Source organism: Neofelis nebulosa, chromosome 4 (assembly GCF_028018385.1).
Source record: "Neofelis nebulosa isolate mNeoNeb1 chromosome 4, mNeoNeb1.pri, whole genome shotgun sequence".
In the NCBI taxonomy this organism is placed as follows: Eukaryota; Metazoa; Chordata; class Mammalia; order Carnivora; family Felidae; genus Neofelis; species Neofelis nebulosa.
Genome location: NC_080785.1, coordinates 123,123,334 through 123,142,961, shown reverse-complemented (window position 1 = coordinate 123,142,961; position 19,628 = coordinate 123,123,334). Strand labels below are relative to the sequence as shown.

The 19,628-nt window shown below is 40.0% G+C and overlaps 1 protein-coding gene and 2 long non-coding RNA genes across 19 annotated transcripts in view; 2 read left to right on the top strand and 1 right to left on the bottom strand.

Moving 5' to 3' along the window:
* ITPR1 (inositol 1,4,5-trisphosphate receptor type 1) overlaps nucleotides 1-10,682 on the top strand; it is a 330,414-nt gene extending 319,732 nt beyond the window's left edge. For all 7 annotated transcript variants that reach the window (XM_058726155.1, XM_058726158.1, XM_058726156.1 and 4 more), the window contains 2 exons: nucleotides 2,245-2,406; nucleotides 9,352-10,682. In XM_058726155.1, the coding sequence (XP_058582138.1) occupies nucleotides 2,245-2,406; nucleotides 9,352-9,438 (249 nt within the window). In that variant the 3' untranslated portion in view covers nucleotides 9,439-10,682. The remainder of the gene's footprint in view (nucleotides 1-2,244; nucleotides 2,407-9,351) is intronic.
* Nucleotides 1-19,628, bottom strand: part of LOC131509868 (uncharacterized) — a 64,331-nt gene that overhangs the window by 32,268 nt on the left and 12,435 nt on the right. For 9 of the 11 annotated variants that reach the window (XR_009260740.1, XR_009260742.1, XR_009260734.1 and 6 more), the window contains 2 exons: nucleotides 14,386-16,357; nucleotides 10,816-11,750 (listed from right to left, as the gene is read on the bottom strand). This is a non-coding gene — a long non-coding RNA (uncharacterized LOC131509868). Of the gene's footprint in view, nucleotides 1-134; nucleotides 203-10,815; nucleotides 11,751-14,385; nucleotides 16,358-19,628 lie in introns of all 11 variants that reach the window. The other 2 variants (XR_009260738.1, XR_009260733.1) reach the window with 2 other exon arrangements.
* On the top strand, nucleotides 11,747-15,908 carry LOC131509870 (uncharacterized). The gene is made up of 2 exons (XR_009260744.1): nucleotides 11,747-11,895; nucleotides 14,106-15,908. It is a non-coding gene; the product is annotated as an uncharacterized LOC131509870 (long non-coding RNA).

Genomic DNA, 19,628 nt, shown 5'->3' with positions numbered 1-19,628 from the left:
GTGTGCCCTTTTCTGAACACTTAGGTTCATTCCTCATGTAGAGTTGGACACTGAACATGGGATGTTTCTTCAGTAGGAAGGTGTGCCGTGTCTGAAAGACACCAGAGCAGTGAATATAATCAGTGACAGGTTACCTTAGCTGCCTTTCAGTGGCAATGCCAAGCTTAAATGTTTTCACATATCTGTTCTCCGTGTCTTTGCTCTAGACACACACAGAAAACTGATTATAGACATAGAAACAGCTCAGATTTTTAGGCTGGTCATCTTTGGAATATTTTATGGAATGGTCTTTTTGCCCATAACACTGTGGGGGGAGACTGATGAAGATGAACACAGGTTGATGTTGTTGCATGTGAGTGACGTGCTGATCACAGGGTGTTTGGTACAGTAAGGTAGAGATCATTTTCTCCTCAGCAATCTTTCTCAGCCACTGAGGCTCACCACTAAAGCATTTGCTATGAGGGCCCATGTAGGCAACAGAGAGGGTCTATCGTTCCTCCCTTCCACAAGTATTTATCAAGTGTCTACGATGTTTTGGTCACTATACTAAGGTAGTTCCTGCACTCATGATGCTGAAGGGCTAGTGAGTTCCTACTTACCAGACTCCCCAGATGTTTAAGCAAACATTTTCAAAGACATGTGATGCCATGTTACCAGTGTGGTATGCCTTCTTTGTAATATTTTTCAACTCGTTCTTACTTGACTTCAATATTGCTAGGTTGTCTTGGTTGCTGTTTGATACTTAGACATGTCTCGTGGAATTTTGTCTAAGTACGCTGATGCCTTCTGTATATGCCACAGGTTGGCAAACTCCAGCCTATGGGCCAAACCCAGTCTGCTGCCACCAACACTCGCAAATAAAGTTTTATTGGAATACACCTATACTCATTCATTTATGTATTGCCTGTGGCTGTTTTCGGGCTACAACAGCAGAGTAACTGTGACAGAGACCATATGGTCCACAGAGCCAAAGGTATTTACTATCAGAAAATACTATACAGAAAAATTCTGCTGACCTCTGGTGTATACAAAGCATCAATAACAAATTGTGTGTGTGTGTGTGTGTGTGTGTGTGTGTGTGTGTTGGTAGGGGGTGAGGGGATGGCAAGGTTTGTGTTAGAATGTCAATTACAATTTATCTTGATAAGTACAAAATGGTCCCAGTCAGAAATGACACCAGATAGTTATGGAACTGAGTCAATTTTCTCACCCCTTATCTTGTGCTGATTAAGCTTTTACTATTCATTCCTGCCTCTCTGTACAGAACTTATCTATGATGCATACTTTTTAGGAGAAAGGCCTATGTGGGCAGAAGGAAGAGAGGTGGGAGGAGGAGCCTTGGCCCACTTGTCAACCAGCAGTGAGAAAAACTGTTTTCAGGTGTAAGCTGTAGATGTCAAAAGAAAGGATGGAGATGGACAGGAGAGGAGACTGAATGGGCCTTTCTTATACCAACTAATGGCACCTGTCAATGACGTCAAGCTGGGAGGAAAAGGAAACAAGAATAGAAGAGTAATTTCCGTAAGCTCACAGGGGAAGTGAACAAGAAGCCCCTTCCCCATTTTCGGCCTCCTGACAATTCCCTACCAAGCAAATGTGCACATACGCATATCCGGTAAATGCCAGAACACTTGGGATCTCAAAATTCATTCCACTTTCAGAGTGTTTGCAAATCATTTTCCAAGTATAATGCTTTTAAAAATACACGGCACAGTGTGAGGTATCTAGAGCAGTCACATTCATAGAGACGGCAAACAGAATGGTGGTTGGCAGGGGTGAGAGAGTGTTTAATGGGGCTGGAGATTCATATGGGGAAGATGAAATTCCCGAAGTGTAGAGGGTGACGACGGTTACACAACACTGTGAATGCACTTAATGCCATTGAACTGTACAGATAGAAGTGACTTAAATGGAAATTTTTATGTTCTATATATTTTACCACAGTTTTAAAACCCACCACTCGTTAGCCAGGTCACGCAGTGGCTACACTCCTATTTACAGATTAGGGAAGCTGTTCGGAAACCTACCTTCTCCCCTGCATTTAGTTCTAAAGGGACTGCTAAGAACTGAGGATTCAATGATAATCAATTAAAAAGGTATTAACTGAATGGTGTTGTAACATGCACAGCACATTAGTCCTGGAACAGAGACCCTAATGAAAGCCCAGAGACAAGACGGCGTGGTAGCATCGCCTTTCTCGTCTGTACTCTTGGAAATGACGTTTTTTTTTAATGTGGATTCTAGGAAAGAAACCTTGACTGGTTCCCCAGGATGAGAGCCATGTCCCTGGTCAGCAGTGACTCTGAAGGGGAGCAGAATGAGCTGAGGAACCTGCAGGAGAAGCTGGAGTCCACCATGAAGCTTGTCACTAACCTTTCCGGCCAGCTGTCAGAATTAAAGGATCAGGTAAAGAAAAGAAACCCCATCTGCCCGCAAACACACATGCCCGTGTGTGCCAGACACTCACTAACCCCACTCACTACCAGACACACCAGATTTGACGAGGTGAAGTCAGTAGTGCTCAGGTTAAAGTGCTGACGTTTCCACCATGTGGATGTAGAAGAGGGATCCGGGCCACGGAGAAGAAACTCACCTGATCTCCCCATTTCCTTTCCACACCCCTTCACTGCCCTTTCTCAGGATGAGCCCCTGACACTGTTTCCAGTGCTGCTAGTGCAAGGTTTTAACATGAAAAACAAAACCAGAAAATGGGAAAATGCAAACGACTTCAGGGAAGTGCTGTACAGAAAACATAACCTGCAAAGCCATACTCTTTTTACTTCACTTACTGACAGACTAAAAGCTGTTTCTAGTTTTGCTTTCTAGTCTTCAAATCTATCAACTCTTCACCCAAGATATTTAGATTCAGCATGCTGGGATAAACCATAGTCGTGGTAGAGCTCCTTCTGGTTCCTTTTTTGGCCAAGTCCTTATTGAGTGACTACCACAGTGCAGGCATTATGCCAGGTGCTAAGGATAAAACCACAGACAATATGGACCCATCCCTGCTCCCTACAGAGCTTAATAGTCTACAGAAGCACTACTCCATCCTGCTCCCCATCCATCCATAAGGTAAACACTGGTCCCTTTAAGGAAGTGGGAGGAGGGGGAGATTTGTTCCAAAGCCTGTGTACTTTGTTCCTCCTTCTGACCCCCTTAAAATGAACACTCACACTGTTACCCAGTGGTTATCCACTGATGGGCTGCAGCTGTGGGTCAGGGACTTGCACCTGGGTGGCGAGCAGGTGCTGTGCTGAAGCTGACTGGGATAATCCAGTACAGACGTGGGAACAGGTCAGCATCCTGTAAGGGTTTTTTAAAGCTTTTTAATCAACTCCACGGACAAGATGATAAATTTTGCACAGCAGTAGTGATCAGGCAAGGCTGCCCTGGAGCCAAGTTGCAAGATCTACCCACAGGTGATTTTCAACCCTTAGGCACACAACCAGTGAACACCCCGTCTGAAATAAACTCTTCTTGGACTTGGTTTGCAGAGAACTTTTAACAATTCTACTTGGAAATGTATTTCTTTTCCAACTAAATTATTCCGAACTATGCCCCCAGACACCATTTGTCCTCAAAGTTCTTTTCTTTGGCCTGTGTTAAGATGTGAATAAAAAAGACAAATGGCCACAGAACGGCTTGGTTGTGAAAGCTGTCTCTAGCGCTGAGCGTGGTAGCCACCTAAAATGAAAAACCTAGAGGAGTAAAACCAGGAAGATCTAACTCGATTCCCTTGCTTCCTATGTCACAAGCTTTCTCCCCATCCTGTGACACACTTGACAAATACTGCAGCGAACCACACTGGCTGTAGCAAACGTGCTCCCCCTGCTCCTGTTTGCCCCCCTCAAGAGTGAGGCGAACTTGTTAACACATCCAGCAGTGCTTGCTCTAGTTCCTGTCCCCCTTTTGCGAGACCTGTGGCTGCGAGAACCTTAGTTAAATCAACTGTTGTAAATAAAAACCTTAGAGAAATCGATCTAATACAGACTTAAAGGAACTGTCGAGCTCCTGTCACAGGTGTGGGGTGGGCCGAGGAATTAGCAGGAGGTGTCGGAGGTGAAGGAGGGCACCCAGGACCATGGCTGTCCTGTCACCTCTCCCCTCCTCGTACGCAGGAGGGTACTGAGGCGCACAGGAGGCTCGTAGGAGGCCTCTCTGGCTCTCTAGGACACTGCCAAGGCTGGAACTCCTGATCCTCCCGTCTGGGTTTGATCTTTGTATGCCACATATATTTTTGTTTTCATTTGTTTTGTCACTGTACCCTGTCTGCCTTTCAGGTTGTTTAGATTCTTACTCTTAAAAAAAAAAAAAAAAAAAAAAAAAAAAAAGCCTTTAAAGTTTCAGAAACTGCATCACACACTTAAACTTCTTGGCGTTGCCATTTCACACAGCTGTGCATAGCAGAAACTTGGCATGTTTAAAAGCCGAAGTAGAATTGTTTCTATTAAACCTACATTTTAGCTTAAACAAGATATGTGGAACTTGATTGCATATGGACTCGGGTTCATTAAGCAACATTAAAGCCAGTATGGTTTAAACTGCTTGGTTTTGGCCCTTTTTATATTTTCTGTTTTAAAGTTGGCAGTTGGACCCACCCCTCAGAGAGCCCTTCCCCTGTGAATGAATATAAACTGTTTTTTCTTGGAAGACATTATAACCTAAAAAGAGGTATGAGGAAACCAGTAATGTATTCTCCAGTGCCTTTACGAGCATTGATCTGCTTAGGTTTTAAAAAGGTGCCCAGGAAAAATTCAGCACAGCTTTTATTGGGGAAATGTGTTTCTTTCAAAAGGAGTTAGTCAGCATTTTCTTTTGATTATGTAACTTCTAACAAACCTTTAAGCCATTTAAGAATCAACTTAGAAATTTTGAATTTTATTAAATTTGGTGAAATAGCAATCAAAGATTTTTTAAATTGTTCTGCATAAAAAATCATGCAGAGATGTTAGAGAGTGGTTGGTTCTTAAATGGCAATTGTAAGAATTCCTGCCCTCTGAGGGAAGCAATTTTTTTGAATTAAAAAATAAAATCCAACGAATGATTAATGAGCAAGAAACTCTGTGATAGATAACTTTTCAAAATGGCTATGAAAGAATACCATTCACTGGTAAAAGTGCTGGAAAACACAAAAATTGCTTCATCACTGAGATATTTTTTTTGATCTTCTGGTCCAAAAAGCGGCATAATGGAGCAATGATAGTTTAAATGTGAATGTCTTTGGTTTTAGTCTATACTGCTGTTGACCTCTTTGGTGATTTTTTTCTTAAAATACCAATTTGAGGAGAAAAAGTTCTTGTGAAGGATAGAAGTGAAAACCTGGTTGGCCGTGTCACTTATCCTACTCTTGCCAAGAGCGGTTGATTAGAATTGCTATTCTAAGTATTACTTTAATGATGCGTCTCATTTTGAAGCTTCCCTCCCAAGAGGTTCTGAATACTAAATGTGATTCTCTTACATTTTTATTCCAAGGAGGAGAACTGATGTAAGAAGCTACTTTTTTTTTTTTTTTTTTTTTTGGCATGTTTTCTTCATAATGCAAAAGAGCAAGTATCGAGAGAAGGCTTCACTTTGTTGAAAATGTGACTGGCTTGTATGGGACAATGACCCTTATTTGTTGTTATTAGGAATACAAAAAGTGCTTGAAAACTCAGATCACATTAGCATGTTACCGTGTTTGGCACTTTTCATGCCAGAGGGTTATCTGGTGAATATTAATTGCTTAAGGAAGGGAAAATAACAAAAGAGGAGTATAACTGCCTACAGTTAGAAAACGGAATATTAAAGTTTACTCAGTGCCTCCGTTCCTTACACTGTTCTGGAACCACGAAAGCAACTGCCCTCTAGGGGGTCCTATAGTCTAGCAAGACAGACAAAGAAATAGACTGGACAGTATGATACCGCGTAAAAAGTGGAATGACCCACCCAAGACATGAATACAGCTTGAGGGAGCACAGAGAAGTGCCATTGAGTCCTGTCTGAGGCTCAGAGTAAGGAAGGACTTGAGCCTCCAGATTCTCCTGTCTTACCAGTAGGTGACTTTTGTGCTAACAGAGGAACGTAGTCGGGGTCCTCCTGGGAAAGGAAGCAGCATGAGCAAAGGCATGAAGGCGCATGGCATGCTCCAGGAATGGCACTGTGTTCTGATTAATTCAGTCCATTCTTTGAAACACCATTTAGGAAATAGAATTGCGAGGTGGCGCCCTAGGTTCTGGGGTTAGAAAGATGCATACAACCTGTTCTCTTCCTACACCTAACAGTGTAGAGTGGGAAACAAGATGCATCTGAGACTTGCGTTGCAGGTTTTTTTTGGTTTTTTTCTTTTGTTTTTTTACTCGGTGTTTTAGGCTCATTGTTAGAAGCATGGCTGATTTTAGAGTTTCCTGGCTATTTAGACTCTGAGTATCCGAGACCTTGACAGGTCCAAGACAGGAAAGCAGTTTTTCGGACTCAGGAGATGTGTTAGAAACCAGATCGTGGCATCCACGTGCTGTTGGTGAGCAGTCAGTCCCTTGCCAGCCTTCTGTTGTTGAGGCCAGTTAGTGTTTTCAGGAAAGATCTTTCCGATATTTGGCTGCATCTGATTTGTAAAACTGCAATATTCTTTGCCTCTTGTTTAGACTGAGTCAAAAGAAGGAATGCTAAAATTCAAGCTAGTTTTTATATTCATATAGATATGAAGAAGGCGGCTCTTTCAAATGTTTATCCTCTGCTAAATGGGAATCTTCAGAATTTTAAACATATCTATCACAATGAGATCTTTCACGCTATCCCAAATAGATTTTTCAGTATTCACATTGTATATATGGTTACCTTAGGTCAGAATCTGATGGATATTTTTATTGAGTCAGTTTTGCTTCAAATATCCAGAGAGGATACTCCAAGAACATGAATGTTTCACTTTGGTCATTACTTCCATTTGCTTTGATAAAGGGAACAACAACAGATAATATGCTTTAAAGATTATTATACACACACACACGGACAGTTTATGTGTGAATTATGTAGGTAGGTAGGTAGAACTGAGCTCATAAAGCCAAAAGTTATGTGAGAATATGCACTAATGGGCCAGGGAAACTTAACTGGCTAGCAGTGTTGAGCTTGGTTTTTTACAGGCCAGATTGACACCTTTGTTTTGTTTCTTTATCATCGTCATTGGATTATGCCCACTGTCACAAGGGCTAAATCCTTTAGCAGTTGCCCTCTTCTCATTTATTAGTCACTTAAAAGATATTCTGTTTAAAAGGCCATGGTTGATCAAAACAGAATTCAGATAAATTTGTGTGCCTACTGTGTACTCAACTGTAGAGAATCTTATCTAGGATCTTAACCTTGAGAAAAATGATGATATATGGACCCAAAATAATTTTTTGGGATGTTCAAGAATATGAAAATACACCTAAAGTGATCTTTGGCCACTTTCCGAGATAACCAGTGGAAAGTTCTTCTGAAGCATCAGTGTGGTCCCAGACCAACAACATAACCATCACTTGTTACTTGTGAGAAGTGCAGATTCATGGGTCCTATCCTAGGCCTACTGAATCAGAAACTCTGTTTGTGGGCCCTTTGATCTGTCTTAACAAACCTTCTGTGTGATTCTGGCTCCTGCCAAAGTTAAAGAACCAGTATTCTACGGAAACAGAAAACAAAATTAGATAGGTATATACTAGGTACTTGAAATTACCAGGAATAGGACTGCCTGAGTAAATTATTTGGCCACTAACCTACAACCAGTAGGGAGTTTTAAGGTTTAAGAGGGAGGGTGGGCCATGTGATCATTATCTTAGGAAGGCAAACCTAGAAAGTTAGAATAGGACCAGCAATGAGGTGTCAAGTGATAGTTGTAGACAGAAGTGGGAAGGGTGGTGTGCCCATCAGCTTAAGACTCGTCTGTTACAGGAAATACAGTTGTAGAGGCTTTTATATTTAAGAGCATGACTGAATAACCAACAGATTGAAAAGAAAAGCTGATTTAACCCACAGGTATGAACACATATGCAAACATCTCAAATGCAAGTAATTTATAGAAAAATTACAGAAGAAGTTGTAATAGCCAACTTTCACGGTTGAAAGGCCTCAGTAACTTTAAGCAAATATTTAAATAAAGTAGCCATCAATAGGGCTTGAGGCCACCAAGATTCCTAAATCCATTAGAATGCTTGAGATTGTTAACATTGGATTCCCTCTCTGGGTTAACTGCCAAGGGGAAGGAGTAGGAGAGTCAAAGTATGTGTGTGTGTGTGTGTGTGTGTGTCCCCTTCCCTTGGGGGAGAGGGGGAGGATCTAAGGGATCATACTGTGAAGTATCAGACAGTAAGATTATTGCATTACTGATTATATTGTAATCTAATTGTGAATTTATCCCATGTGTCAAAATCAGGTTCTCTTTCCTCAGCTGAATCTGTGTAGTGGAATATATTACACTTAAAAGATTTGTCATTCATCTAGAGAAACTTTAGAGGCTAGCTGGAATATCCTAGTTCAATTCTTTATAAAAAGCTACTTTTTGCAAATACTCCTTGTAAATGCCCAGTATCAAATCCAGAGCCAGGACGCGCCGGGTTAAGAAAAATGTTAATGCAGAGAACTAAATGTGCCCTAAAATACCTGGAACAGAGCTAGCTGCCCATCAATATGAGACGTGATTTAGTTCAGCAGCCAAATGAATAGTAACAACCTCTTGTTTGGCGTTTTGAAAGCACTTTTTCATTTGACCCGTGTTAGGAAAGGTCTTTCATGACTTTAAGCAGTCCTGGGTCTGTGGGTGGCAAAGAGTAGACCCCAATGAGTGCCAGAGCACTGTTTATGGCATTTAGTCACTCTGAATCTCAGTGAGATGTGAGGACATTCATTTTCCAAAGTGAACTATATAATTTTTTTCTCTCAAACCAGGTTTACTCTGGCATCATTGAGTAATGGAATCAGGAACCCTTGAAACTCATGGATCTAATCCTGCCAAACCTAGAATTCTCAACACACTGCTTCTCTTGATAGTTTGGTGTGCTGACACCACCATACAAAGCCACCAGTTTCCAATGAACCTTTCAATCATTTGGAAACGGATTTGATAAACAATCAAGAATCCTGTGCTTTTACCGTTTTTTGTTTCCTTATGAACAAATAGCAACAGTTCTGAATGCCACATTGCATGACTAGGTCACAGAATTCCCCATTCTGCCTAGGAAGATGTCCCTTTTGAAGTTCTGTGTGTTTGATTTAGTGACGGTACACTATTTGTAGAAAGTGGGTTTCAGTATAAACCATAACCACAGAGGTAAATCTATGGTTCAGTATATGATCTGACGTACAGGAAGTGTCTGGGTCTAATGATGAAACTTTTTAACTTTCCAGATGACAGAACAAAGGAAGCAGAAACAAAGAATTGGTCTTCTAGGACATCCTCCTCATATGAATGTCAACCCACAGCAACCAGCATAAGCAAATGAAATTAAGGAATCTTATTTACCTTTTTTAATGATCATTAGTGTGGGTATGGCTAATTAGTTCTGATTCACCCACAAAGATTACAGTAATGCTTAGTACATTTGTAAATAATCAGTTTTATACTGTATGTATATGATTGCTACTCTAAAGGTTTGGATATATGTATTGTAATTAGAATTGTTGGCATGATGAAATTTCATTTGTGCCAAAAATATTAAAAATGCCTTTTTTGGAAGGACTAAAGAAAGCACCTGATTTGCACTTGAACCAGATTATAGATTTAAACTATATGACATGTATTTTGTATTTAAAACTAGAATAGCCAGTATTTATGTTTTTTATAAAACTGTGCAATACGAATTATGCAATCACAATAAATTTGTAACTCCTGAGTGTCCTAAAGGGAGTGCACATCTTTGAAGCTGGTGTGTTAATACTATGTAATAAATGGTTAAATATCAAATGATGCTGCTGCCAAAATCATATTAATAGTGAGTTTCAGGCCCCTGGGCATTTTGTACCATGTAATTATCCTGTGGTGATACTGTTTCTCGTTGCTCGTGGCATTAGTGCCTCTGTCTCATAGTGACAGTGCTCCAAGTCAGCATTCATTTTGAGAAAAGCAACTTTAGTTTCAAAGATAATTTTAAGCTTCTGAACTGATCATTTAAACTATTTCTTTAAATAAGAGAGCTAAATTAGAAGCTCAGACTTTAGCTTGTGAAGTTAATGAGTTTTTTAAAAGGAACTTTTGATGCAACGTTTGGAAAAAATGCACACTGCTGGCCAATCAATGTCATCTCCCAGGTGAATTTTGGTGTCACATTATAAAGAAATGAATAATTGATGGTGTCTAGATTATCTAGTCCAAACAGTAGATTTTCTTCTTCATCTGAACCAACATGCTATAGTAGCTAAGAAGTATTAAAGTATATACATCCATATAAAGAGGAAATCTCATCTATCCCATTAGAACTCCTAGTTGAACACTGACATGTTATTCTCGTGAAAGAGCCACGTTTTGGTTTTATTTCCTTGTCACATGATTTCTTTCCTTGATGGGTGAAAAGTATGAAAGGAAACTTTTATATCTGTCGCCTAGTTTTGTACATGGATCTCATTTTACAAGAGAATCTCTCTGCAAAAAAAAAAAGTTTAAAAATGTACTGAAAGCAGAGTTCTGAAATGAGTCAAGTTTGTAAATGCATATATAAAAATAAATATTTAATGATGCAGAATACAGTGGCAGACTGGTGGCTTTCATTTTGGCATTTCTTTGTGTCTTAACAGTTATTCCAATTACATATTTTCTTTGGGACCAATTTAAAGTACAACTGGTTTGGTCACCAGATTAATTCAGAAGATGCTTACCTGATTAGTGAGAACTCTGAGGAGATCTACTTGAACCAACAGCAAGGAGCATTTAATATGAGGTTCATTCATTCTTCTAGATGAGTGACGGCCAACCAGGCTGTCAGGAGCACCATGGCACACAGTGGTAAAGTCAGGAGTGTGCTCTGCTGAGGCCCCTGACTCCTGAGCTTTCCTGGGCATGGGGGGGTGCGGGGGGCTTTAACTTGCTGTCTGCAGTACAAAGTTGCCGCAAGCTTCCATTCATGTCCAGTGGTTGGAGTCCTTCAGCAAAACAGGCAGAGATGTTTCACAAAACTAATTCATCTCTCCTAAGGTGGTAAAACTTGTTCCCTCCTCAAGGCAGTGCCTGCCTGGGTTGCTCTTTTAACACAGATTCTCTCTATGCTTTGGTAAATAAGAATAATTACCACCCAATGTCGGCAACTAGGTCAGGATTAAAGTCCAGTGAAATGACTAGTTTCATGACCAATGCTTCCACTCAATAAATTTGATTAAAAAACAAGTAAATAATTTTCCAGTCAGTGCAGTGTATCTCCACAAAATTTTTCCATAAAAAGGCAGGCCCAAGATAGATGCACACTTGAATCCGTAAACCAAACAGCAGTCTGTGCTGAACCCCCTACTACATGCACTGCAGCCAGCAAGGACTTGCTCTTCCTTGGGATTCTCTTTGATCTGTCATGCTGCCCAGCACAACGTGACAGTGTGTGTGGTTTGTCTTCCTGGTCCCATCCAGTTCATCGGAAGGTTCTGCATTGACACGTCCACGTTGCAGATTTTACAGGTTTGTCGTGTTTCGTCTGAATCCTGTCACTTAAGATATAAATCTTCATTCAGTGTGCCAGCTTCAGCAGAAAATAAATGGAATTGGAATGCCACTCCACCCTCTATGTGGTAGATCCTACCCTTGGAGTTTGGGCGTGAACACAAAGCTAGTATAATTGAAACATAAAATCTGAAGTTAAAACTTATATGGCCTTTGATGTGTAATTGTGATTTCACCTTTCTCCAGATGTTGCTTTTTCAACACTTCAATTTCAATGATGGAGGTCCAAGTCACCTTCAAAGTTGTCTGGTGTTATCAGGCTGAGTAACAAATGTGGTAATACAGTGCTAATACACAAGAAAGTCTTTTTGGCCTTCAATGTAAAAGTCTGCTATAGCCCCAATCCAAATTTCAAGATTTTGCCAATTTTCTTAACTAAACCATTTGTTAAGTCAAAGGGTCTGAGAAATTCCATTACACTTTTCTAACATTTACAGTATCTTGACCTTTGCTGCTTCTGTATATAAAACCGTGGTGATAAACCTTCTTTCCCCCCACCCCCTACAAATGAAGATTCTACTCTTTGCTGGATCCTAAAGCTTTAAATGATATTCCATCCCGTAAAATTTTTCTTAGAACTCTGTTCTAGTCACCCCACACACATACAAAATGCAACTTCTTTTATTTCATTCTTTACAAATTTCATTCAACTTAATTGGTTTGTTTCCAAGTTCATGATCCTTATTCATTGTTCTTCACTCAGCCAGTTTTTTTTATTTGGTTGTACTTTCTGAAAATGGATTCCTTGAGTTGGGTCTTATAAAAACTGTTCTTTCATCCTGTTTAAATATTTCCTAACATAAATTATAAAACAAGCATGCTTTATTTCTGGAAGCTAACCAGCAACACAGTCTATGCAGTGAGGCAAACTAAACAAAGCTTTACTTATGTGCTGGTGGGAAATCATCAAGATCTTCACAGTAAACTAAGGAATTAACCTGTTAAAAACTCAATTTTAGATTTCTCTGTCCTCCTGAGCATGACAATGTATTAATGAGAAATAGCCTGAAAGTTTCTGACAGTTATTTTAAGGCTGGCTTCTGGGCTGCACTGATGGAAATTTACTCCTTCAAAACTACTACATACAAAAGGGGCAGAACTACGTGCTTCTAAAAGTAGAGTTGGGTTTTGCTAAAATAATGTTTTTACAGATTCTAAAAAATATGTGCTTGATAGAAGATGTAAATTTTATGGCAATAAAAGTCATCTTTACATAACACAGGATGTAACAAAGGACTCCTGAGACAATATGCTGTATCCACCAAAGCACACAGCAAGAGTGATACTTTAATTATAAAGACAGGAAACTGAAACTTACAGGGGTGCCTGGCTGGCTCAAGCAGTAGAGCATACGACTCAATCTCAGGGTCATGAGTTCAAGCCCCATGTTGGGTACAGAGATTATTTTCAAAAAAAAGGAAAAGAAAAAGAAATGGAGACTTAGGTAAAGTAATTAGCCTAAGGACTCAGCTCCAGAATAAACAAAGATCTCCTGACTTAGGCAAACACACAAAGTGCTCTTCCCACTTGCTACCTGTCTTCCAGAATGGGCTGCAGTATCTCATCAGAGATCAGTTCCCCTAACAGTTCTCCCTCCACAGAGAGTTCTTAGGGAGAATTGCATTTTGTCCTACAGTGCAAATTGATTGGCTTTCTTTTCAAATCTTTTTTTCAAGGGAAGGGGATCTACAAGTTAGAAAGTATTGAATATGAATACTCTGTCAACACTGTAAACTGTGGCAAAGACAAGAAGCTTCTAAAATCTTTTACAACTATAGGTCTCATGTAAATACCTCTTACTCAACTGCATTTTTCAAAAGGAGAATCTGTTCTCTCAATGAAGGTAGCTTCCTCCAAGTGAAAATATTCAGATATAGACTGGCATCCTATCTTACCACAGGAGCAGGTGTTTATTAGCAAACCCTTCTTTGCTCTTGTTCAGTATACTGATAATTTGCTAACAATCAACTAGAATGTTGGAAAACCCCCATCAAGATTTCAATTTTACAGAAAGTACCCAAAATTCCACCAGTTTTGCATCACAAAGTAGTGGTTAAAGTAGAGTTTTGAGTAAAATGCCATGTGTGTGGTTTTTGTGGGTGGTTGCAGCTCAAAACGACTATTAGGCCTCATCAGTTACCTACTGGGGAGAGCTATGATGGCAACTATAAATCAAGACCATTATGATCATAACATTCTTCTTTCTTTGGTATTATATATCACATTAGCAATTCCTGCAACCTAAAGGCAATTCAGAACCCTAACTAGCCTTCTAGTCTGGACCCCAAAACCTGCCAAAATAAAATACAAAGGCAGATTCCTGGTGTGTTTTGACATTTGTCAACTCCAACAATGCTTATGGAATATAAATTCTCCAGGCGCTGGTATTTTAAACCCATTTCGTAAAACAAATCTCTAGCTTACTGGGGCACTACATTTAAAAAAAAAAAAGACAAGGAAGAAAAACTTACAAAGGAGAAACTTAAAATACTTTAAGGTCATGACAAACCAGTGTGAAAGAGAATCCTAACACCTAGAAGTGAAACTGCATCATCCACCCAGCCTGGAAAGAAAAAAGAAAGCTAAAAACCACTACAGAATAAGAATGCAGAGTTTGAGAAAACCCCTAAGGTGAATTCTGAACAACAACAACAACAAAAAAAAGAGCCCCCAACATAAGAAGTGCATACTGTATGCAAGAACCACTAATGGAAAGAGTTTGCCAGCACTTATGTCATTACCTCACCAAAGATGGCTGATCCCATGTAAAGAATGGGCCTTTCAACAATCCAGGAACGTAACTGTTCACTCCAGACCTCAAGTTATTTCATCCTTTTTCACATGCTTGTCAGCTGTAGCATCTCATCAAGTCTTGTCAGAAGCCTTCTTTAAAAATTCTCAGGAAGAAAAACAATGGAGATGTGGTGTGAAACGGGGACGATGAGTCTGGAAGCACACAAGGCTTGGAGGCTAAGCACTAATGTATTCAGAGCCCACATGGCAGCATGGTGAGATGAACATAACAAGGACCTTGACCTTGGTGACAGTCTGCAGGAGTTCTGCCACTTCAGCGCTATAACTTGGAGCAAATCCTTCCATCAGTGTAAATGTCACCTTTCCCCCACCCCCATCTAAAGAATGCACGTATCACCACTTCTTTGGACAAGAATGAGCATTAAAGACAATATATGTTGAGTGTCTAGTATATACATCCTATACATGCTCTTTCCCATTGCTTTGCAACATCATCACTTCCTTTTTCTCATACCTATCCATAGTCTCAGCTAAATATTAAATGACCAAAGCTGCTTTCTGTTCCCACTAAATGGGCCTGATATACCATGGGATCCTAAATCTCACATCTTAACATGAAACACTGGGTCATATGGAGCCATTTTTTCAAATTGTATCTCTAACATCCAAATTGTGTTTTAACTATCAGTCTGAACTAACTTCACACAGAAAGAAAACTATCATAGCTCATGACTTCCAGATAATTATTCTCATATTCATGATCAATGTTGAATTCAAATCTGACTTCAAAATATTCTTCATGGAAAGAGGTTTTATCTTGTGTAAGATCATGTGTTTCCCTAGTTTATGAAGTGCCTTCACCTACATCCACATTTACACCTTCCAACCCTGGTCAGATTATTCTCCCTGACATCTGCATGCTCCCAAAGTATACTATCTTTCATTTAACATTCAAATGCCTATTTTAGACCAGATCTCACATAACTGTTGGGACCCAGCCCTCTCCTTAATGATTTCAAGGATTCTAGGGAGGGTGCTAAAAAGTGCCCAATGATTCCTTGTTACTTTTGATCCTAAACCCCAACTGCAACCTAATTCTCATCATCTCCCTTCTATTTCACTTCACCCCTACTGCTGATGCAGCCCTCTCTATTCAGCCTCCAAAACACATGAACATCTGGGTGTCATGCGAGCACATCTTTACCAGAGAAAGATTCTAATGGCGAATAGGAAACTACTTAAAATAGACAATCAGACATCAAAGCTCACGCCCCCTTCCTTCTCGCCACTGGAGGAGCAACTTCTCAGGTCTACCCTACTGCTAGGGCCCACTCTCTCACCACTCCTGCCCAAACAAAAGCAAAATAAAAAAATTTCCCTCCAGCCTCAATTAAAAACAAAAAGTTCTTATTTCTTTATGCAGAGCAATTTTAGTCCCCAGGTCCTAACCACTCCTATCTCAATTAGCCCTTTACCTTGACCAAACCGAAAAAAAAAAAAAAAAAAAACACCCCAAGAAAGAAAAAGACTCTAATTCTATTGTCCTTAGATTCCAACTCAAAAAGCAACCAGCTTTTTAAAATAGCATTTTTTTGTTGGGATGAGCACTAGGTATTGTATGTAAGTGATGAACCACAGGAATCTACCCCCAAAACTAAGAGCACACTTTACACACTGTATGTTAGCCAATGTGACAATAAATTGTATTTTTTAAAAATTAAAATTAAAAAATAGCGGTTTTGTCTTTCCTGTACACCCCTATCTTATAGAAGAAAAAAACCAATTCAGAAAGGTAAACCAAAACATCTGCCTGAGAATCCATGGCAGATCACAGACACACTCTTCTCTATGCCCCTGCTTCACTGCACCAGGTGCAGGCCTGCGGAGAAGATGCTGGGGCCTCCACTTCTTCCTTGCCCACCTGTTTGGGGGAAGAGCTCCACATACCAGACAAAAATCCTAAGAGACACAAAGGAAAGTAAAAGTTCTTAAGGGTCAGGGCTGCACTAGTTCATTTCTGAATCACAGGCACCTAACACAGGGGCTCAATACATTGATGGGGGAGAAATACTCTTTGCAAATCTTCACTTAATCTGCTTGATGGTTTTGGAGCCTAGGAGTCTTTCAAAAAAGAAGGAATATCTAGCAGTGGCCCAAAGGGTGTTCTATTTAGAACAATCAGGCACTACTCCTTCTACTGCTAATTGACCATTGAATCCTACAACTAACCATTTATTTTAACTCTTTGGCTCCAACAGTCCTGCTCCACACCTCTAAACCATCTTCTACGGCTCTCTCTAAATCAAGTAACCCCATCTTTCCCTTCTTTCAATTTTTGTAACAGGTTAATGTGATTGTGTTCTTTCCATGAAGGTGTAAATTCAGACTCACGTGTGCTCCCACACTTCTCTCTCTCTCCACCATACCCCCTCCTCTAACAACCCTAAAAGACACCCTCCCTCCACAATCCATGGAGGACTGTAGCAATTCTCAGATTATCCCAGAAGAGACAGAACACAATTTAGGTAACAGAAGGAAGTTATGGCCATTTTAGGTAACAAAGAATTATGGTTCATTTACATATGAACATATATACAACATGGATGAATCTCAAAAGCATTACGTTAAATAAATGAAGTCAGATTCAAAAGGCTACATTCATGTGTCATTCCAGGTATAGGACATTCTGGAAATGGTAAAATGACAGGGGCAGAAATCAGGATCAGCGGTTGCCATAGACAGGAGGTATGACAAGAAGATTTATTACAAAGGGACACTAGGGAAATATATTGGGTGACAGAAAGATCTTCGATGTGTTAGTAGTTACATGACTACATAAGCTTTTCAAAATTCATAGAACTATTAAAAGGGGTAAGTTTTAGGGCGCCTGGGTGGCGCAGTCGGTTAAGCGTCCGACTTCAGCCAGGTCACGATCTCGCGGTCTGTGAGTTCGAGCCCCGCGTCAGGCTCTGGGCTGATGGCTCGGAGCCTGGAGCCTGTTTCCGATTCTGTGTCTCCCTCTCTCTCTGCCCCTCCCCCGTTCATGCTCTGTCTCTCTCTGTCCCAAAAATAAATAAAAAAAAAAATAAAAAAAAAAAACGTTGAAAAAAAAAAAAAAAATTTAAAAAAAAAAAAAAAAAAAAAAAAGGGGTAAGTTTTACTATATGTAAATTATACCTCAGTAAACTTGACCAAAAATTTTCTAAAAACTATTGGGGGGTGGGGTTGAGGGGTAAAAGGGCCAGGTCCAAGAATTTGCATTTTTTTAAATGTTTATTTTTGAGAGAGACAAAATTTTGGGGGGAGGGGCAGAAAGAGGGGGAGACACAGAATCTGAAGCAGCTTCTGAGCTGTCAGCACTGAGACTAATGCTGGACTCAAACCCACAAACCGTCAGATCATGACCCGAGCTGAAGTCAGACACTCAATTGACTGAGCCACCCAGGTGCCCCAACAATTTGCATTTTTCATTTGCTCCCCAGGTAATTCTGATGCAGGCTGTCCACAGTCCATAGTCTGAGAAGCACTGCTCATGCGTGGGCTGCATCACAAGACCTTTATCCTTTTTGGCACACGCAATGTGCACACTTTGGGAACTGAGTACCATTTGACAGAGTTGAGTAGGAACATAAGAGTATGGGGCGCCTGGGTGGCGCAGTCGGTTAAGCGTCCGACTTCAGCCAGGTCACGATCTCGCGGTCCGTGAGTTCGAGCCCCGCGTCAGGCTCTGGGCTGATGGCTCGGAGCCTGGAGCCTGTTTCCGATTCTGTGTCTCCCTCTCTCTCTGCCCCTCCCCCGTTCATGCTCTGTCTCTCTCTGTCCCAAAAAATAAAATAAAAAATGTTGAAAAAAAATTAAAAAAAAAAAAAAAAAAAAAAAAAAAGAGTAAAAAAAAAAAATATGCTCACTGGAGAGCCCTGTAGGCCTGGCTACAAGACTAAGACTTAAAAGAAAAAAAAAAAAAAAGGTGTGCTCCTGCTTACAAAAAATTGTGTTCTAGAACTTGCAAATGGACAGTCCTATAGTTATACCGCATTTGTTTTCTATTGCTGCCATAACAAATTACCAAAAGTTTAATGACTTAAACAACATAATTATACTTCTGGCTGGCTAAGTCTAAAATGGCTCAGCAGATTGCTTCCAGAGGCCTTAGGGGAGAATCTACTTGTTTGCCTTTGTCGCTTCTAGAGGCAGCCCCAGTTTCACTGTGGCCGGCTCCCGTCTCCAAACCTGAAACGGCCAGTTGTGTTTTCCCATGTCAAATCCCTCAACATAATCACATCTGCAAAAACCCTTTGCCATGGAACATAACATATTCATAGGGCTCGGGCATTAGGTTGTGGACGTCTTTAAGGCGGCCGTTATTCTGCCTACCATATATGCCTCAGCAGAATCTAGGCAAGCACTTAGGTTTAAGAGTAGAACAGCAAATCTCCCATCTGTTTTCAAGCTTAACTGATTTGAATACAATTAGGAAGAACACATTTTCTTATGGTCCAAATAGGCTAAAAAGTCAGCTCATTAACCCGATCATAAAAGCTGATAAAGCTATGTATGATCGCCTAAGATGGTTATGTTGCTTGCTTTTAACTTCACTATTGATACTCTTGGACAAAAGCAACTATAAAAAAGATGTGTTTGCTTTTTCAGACACACACACACACACACACACACACACACACACACACACAATCTTATTTTCCTCAGTTTAACTGTGAGGATTAACTAACCCTTTAAAAGTAAGAAAGACCCAGTTAAATTTAAAGAAAACAAAACTGGACCATAAACTTCCCAGCCAATACTCCTTGTTGATGGGGGAGGGAAACAAGCTAATACATACCTGGATAAGATTTTTAAAATTTTAAAAATATGCCATCCTCATCTCTTCTTTGGTGTCTGTACAAATTTTTTGCTTACCTTTTTATTTCTTTTACTATTACTGAATTTTTAAAGTTTCATTTTTTATATTCTGGTTGCCAATTCTTTATCAAATATATGTTTGGCAAATACTTTTTCTCCTGGTCTATGGCTTATCTTTTTATTTTCTTAGCACAGCTTTTCAATGATCCAAAGTTTTTTAATTTTGATAGAACTTATCATTTTTTTCTTTTGTGGTTCATGTTTTTTGTGTCCTAAGAAGTCTTTGTCTAAGATCCCAAAGATTTTTCTCCTTTGTTTTCTTCCAGAACAGCAGTAGACAATAAAGCTTTCTGTGATGATGAAAATGTGC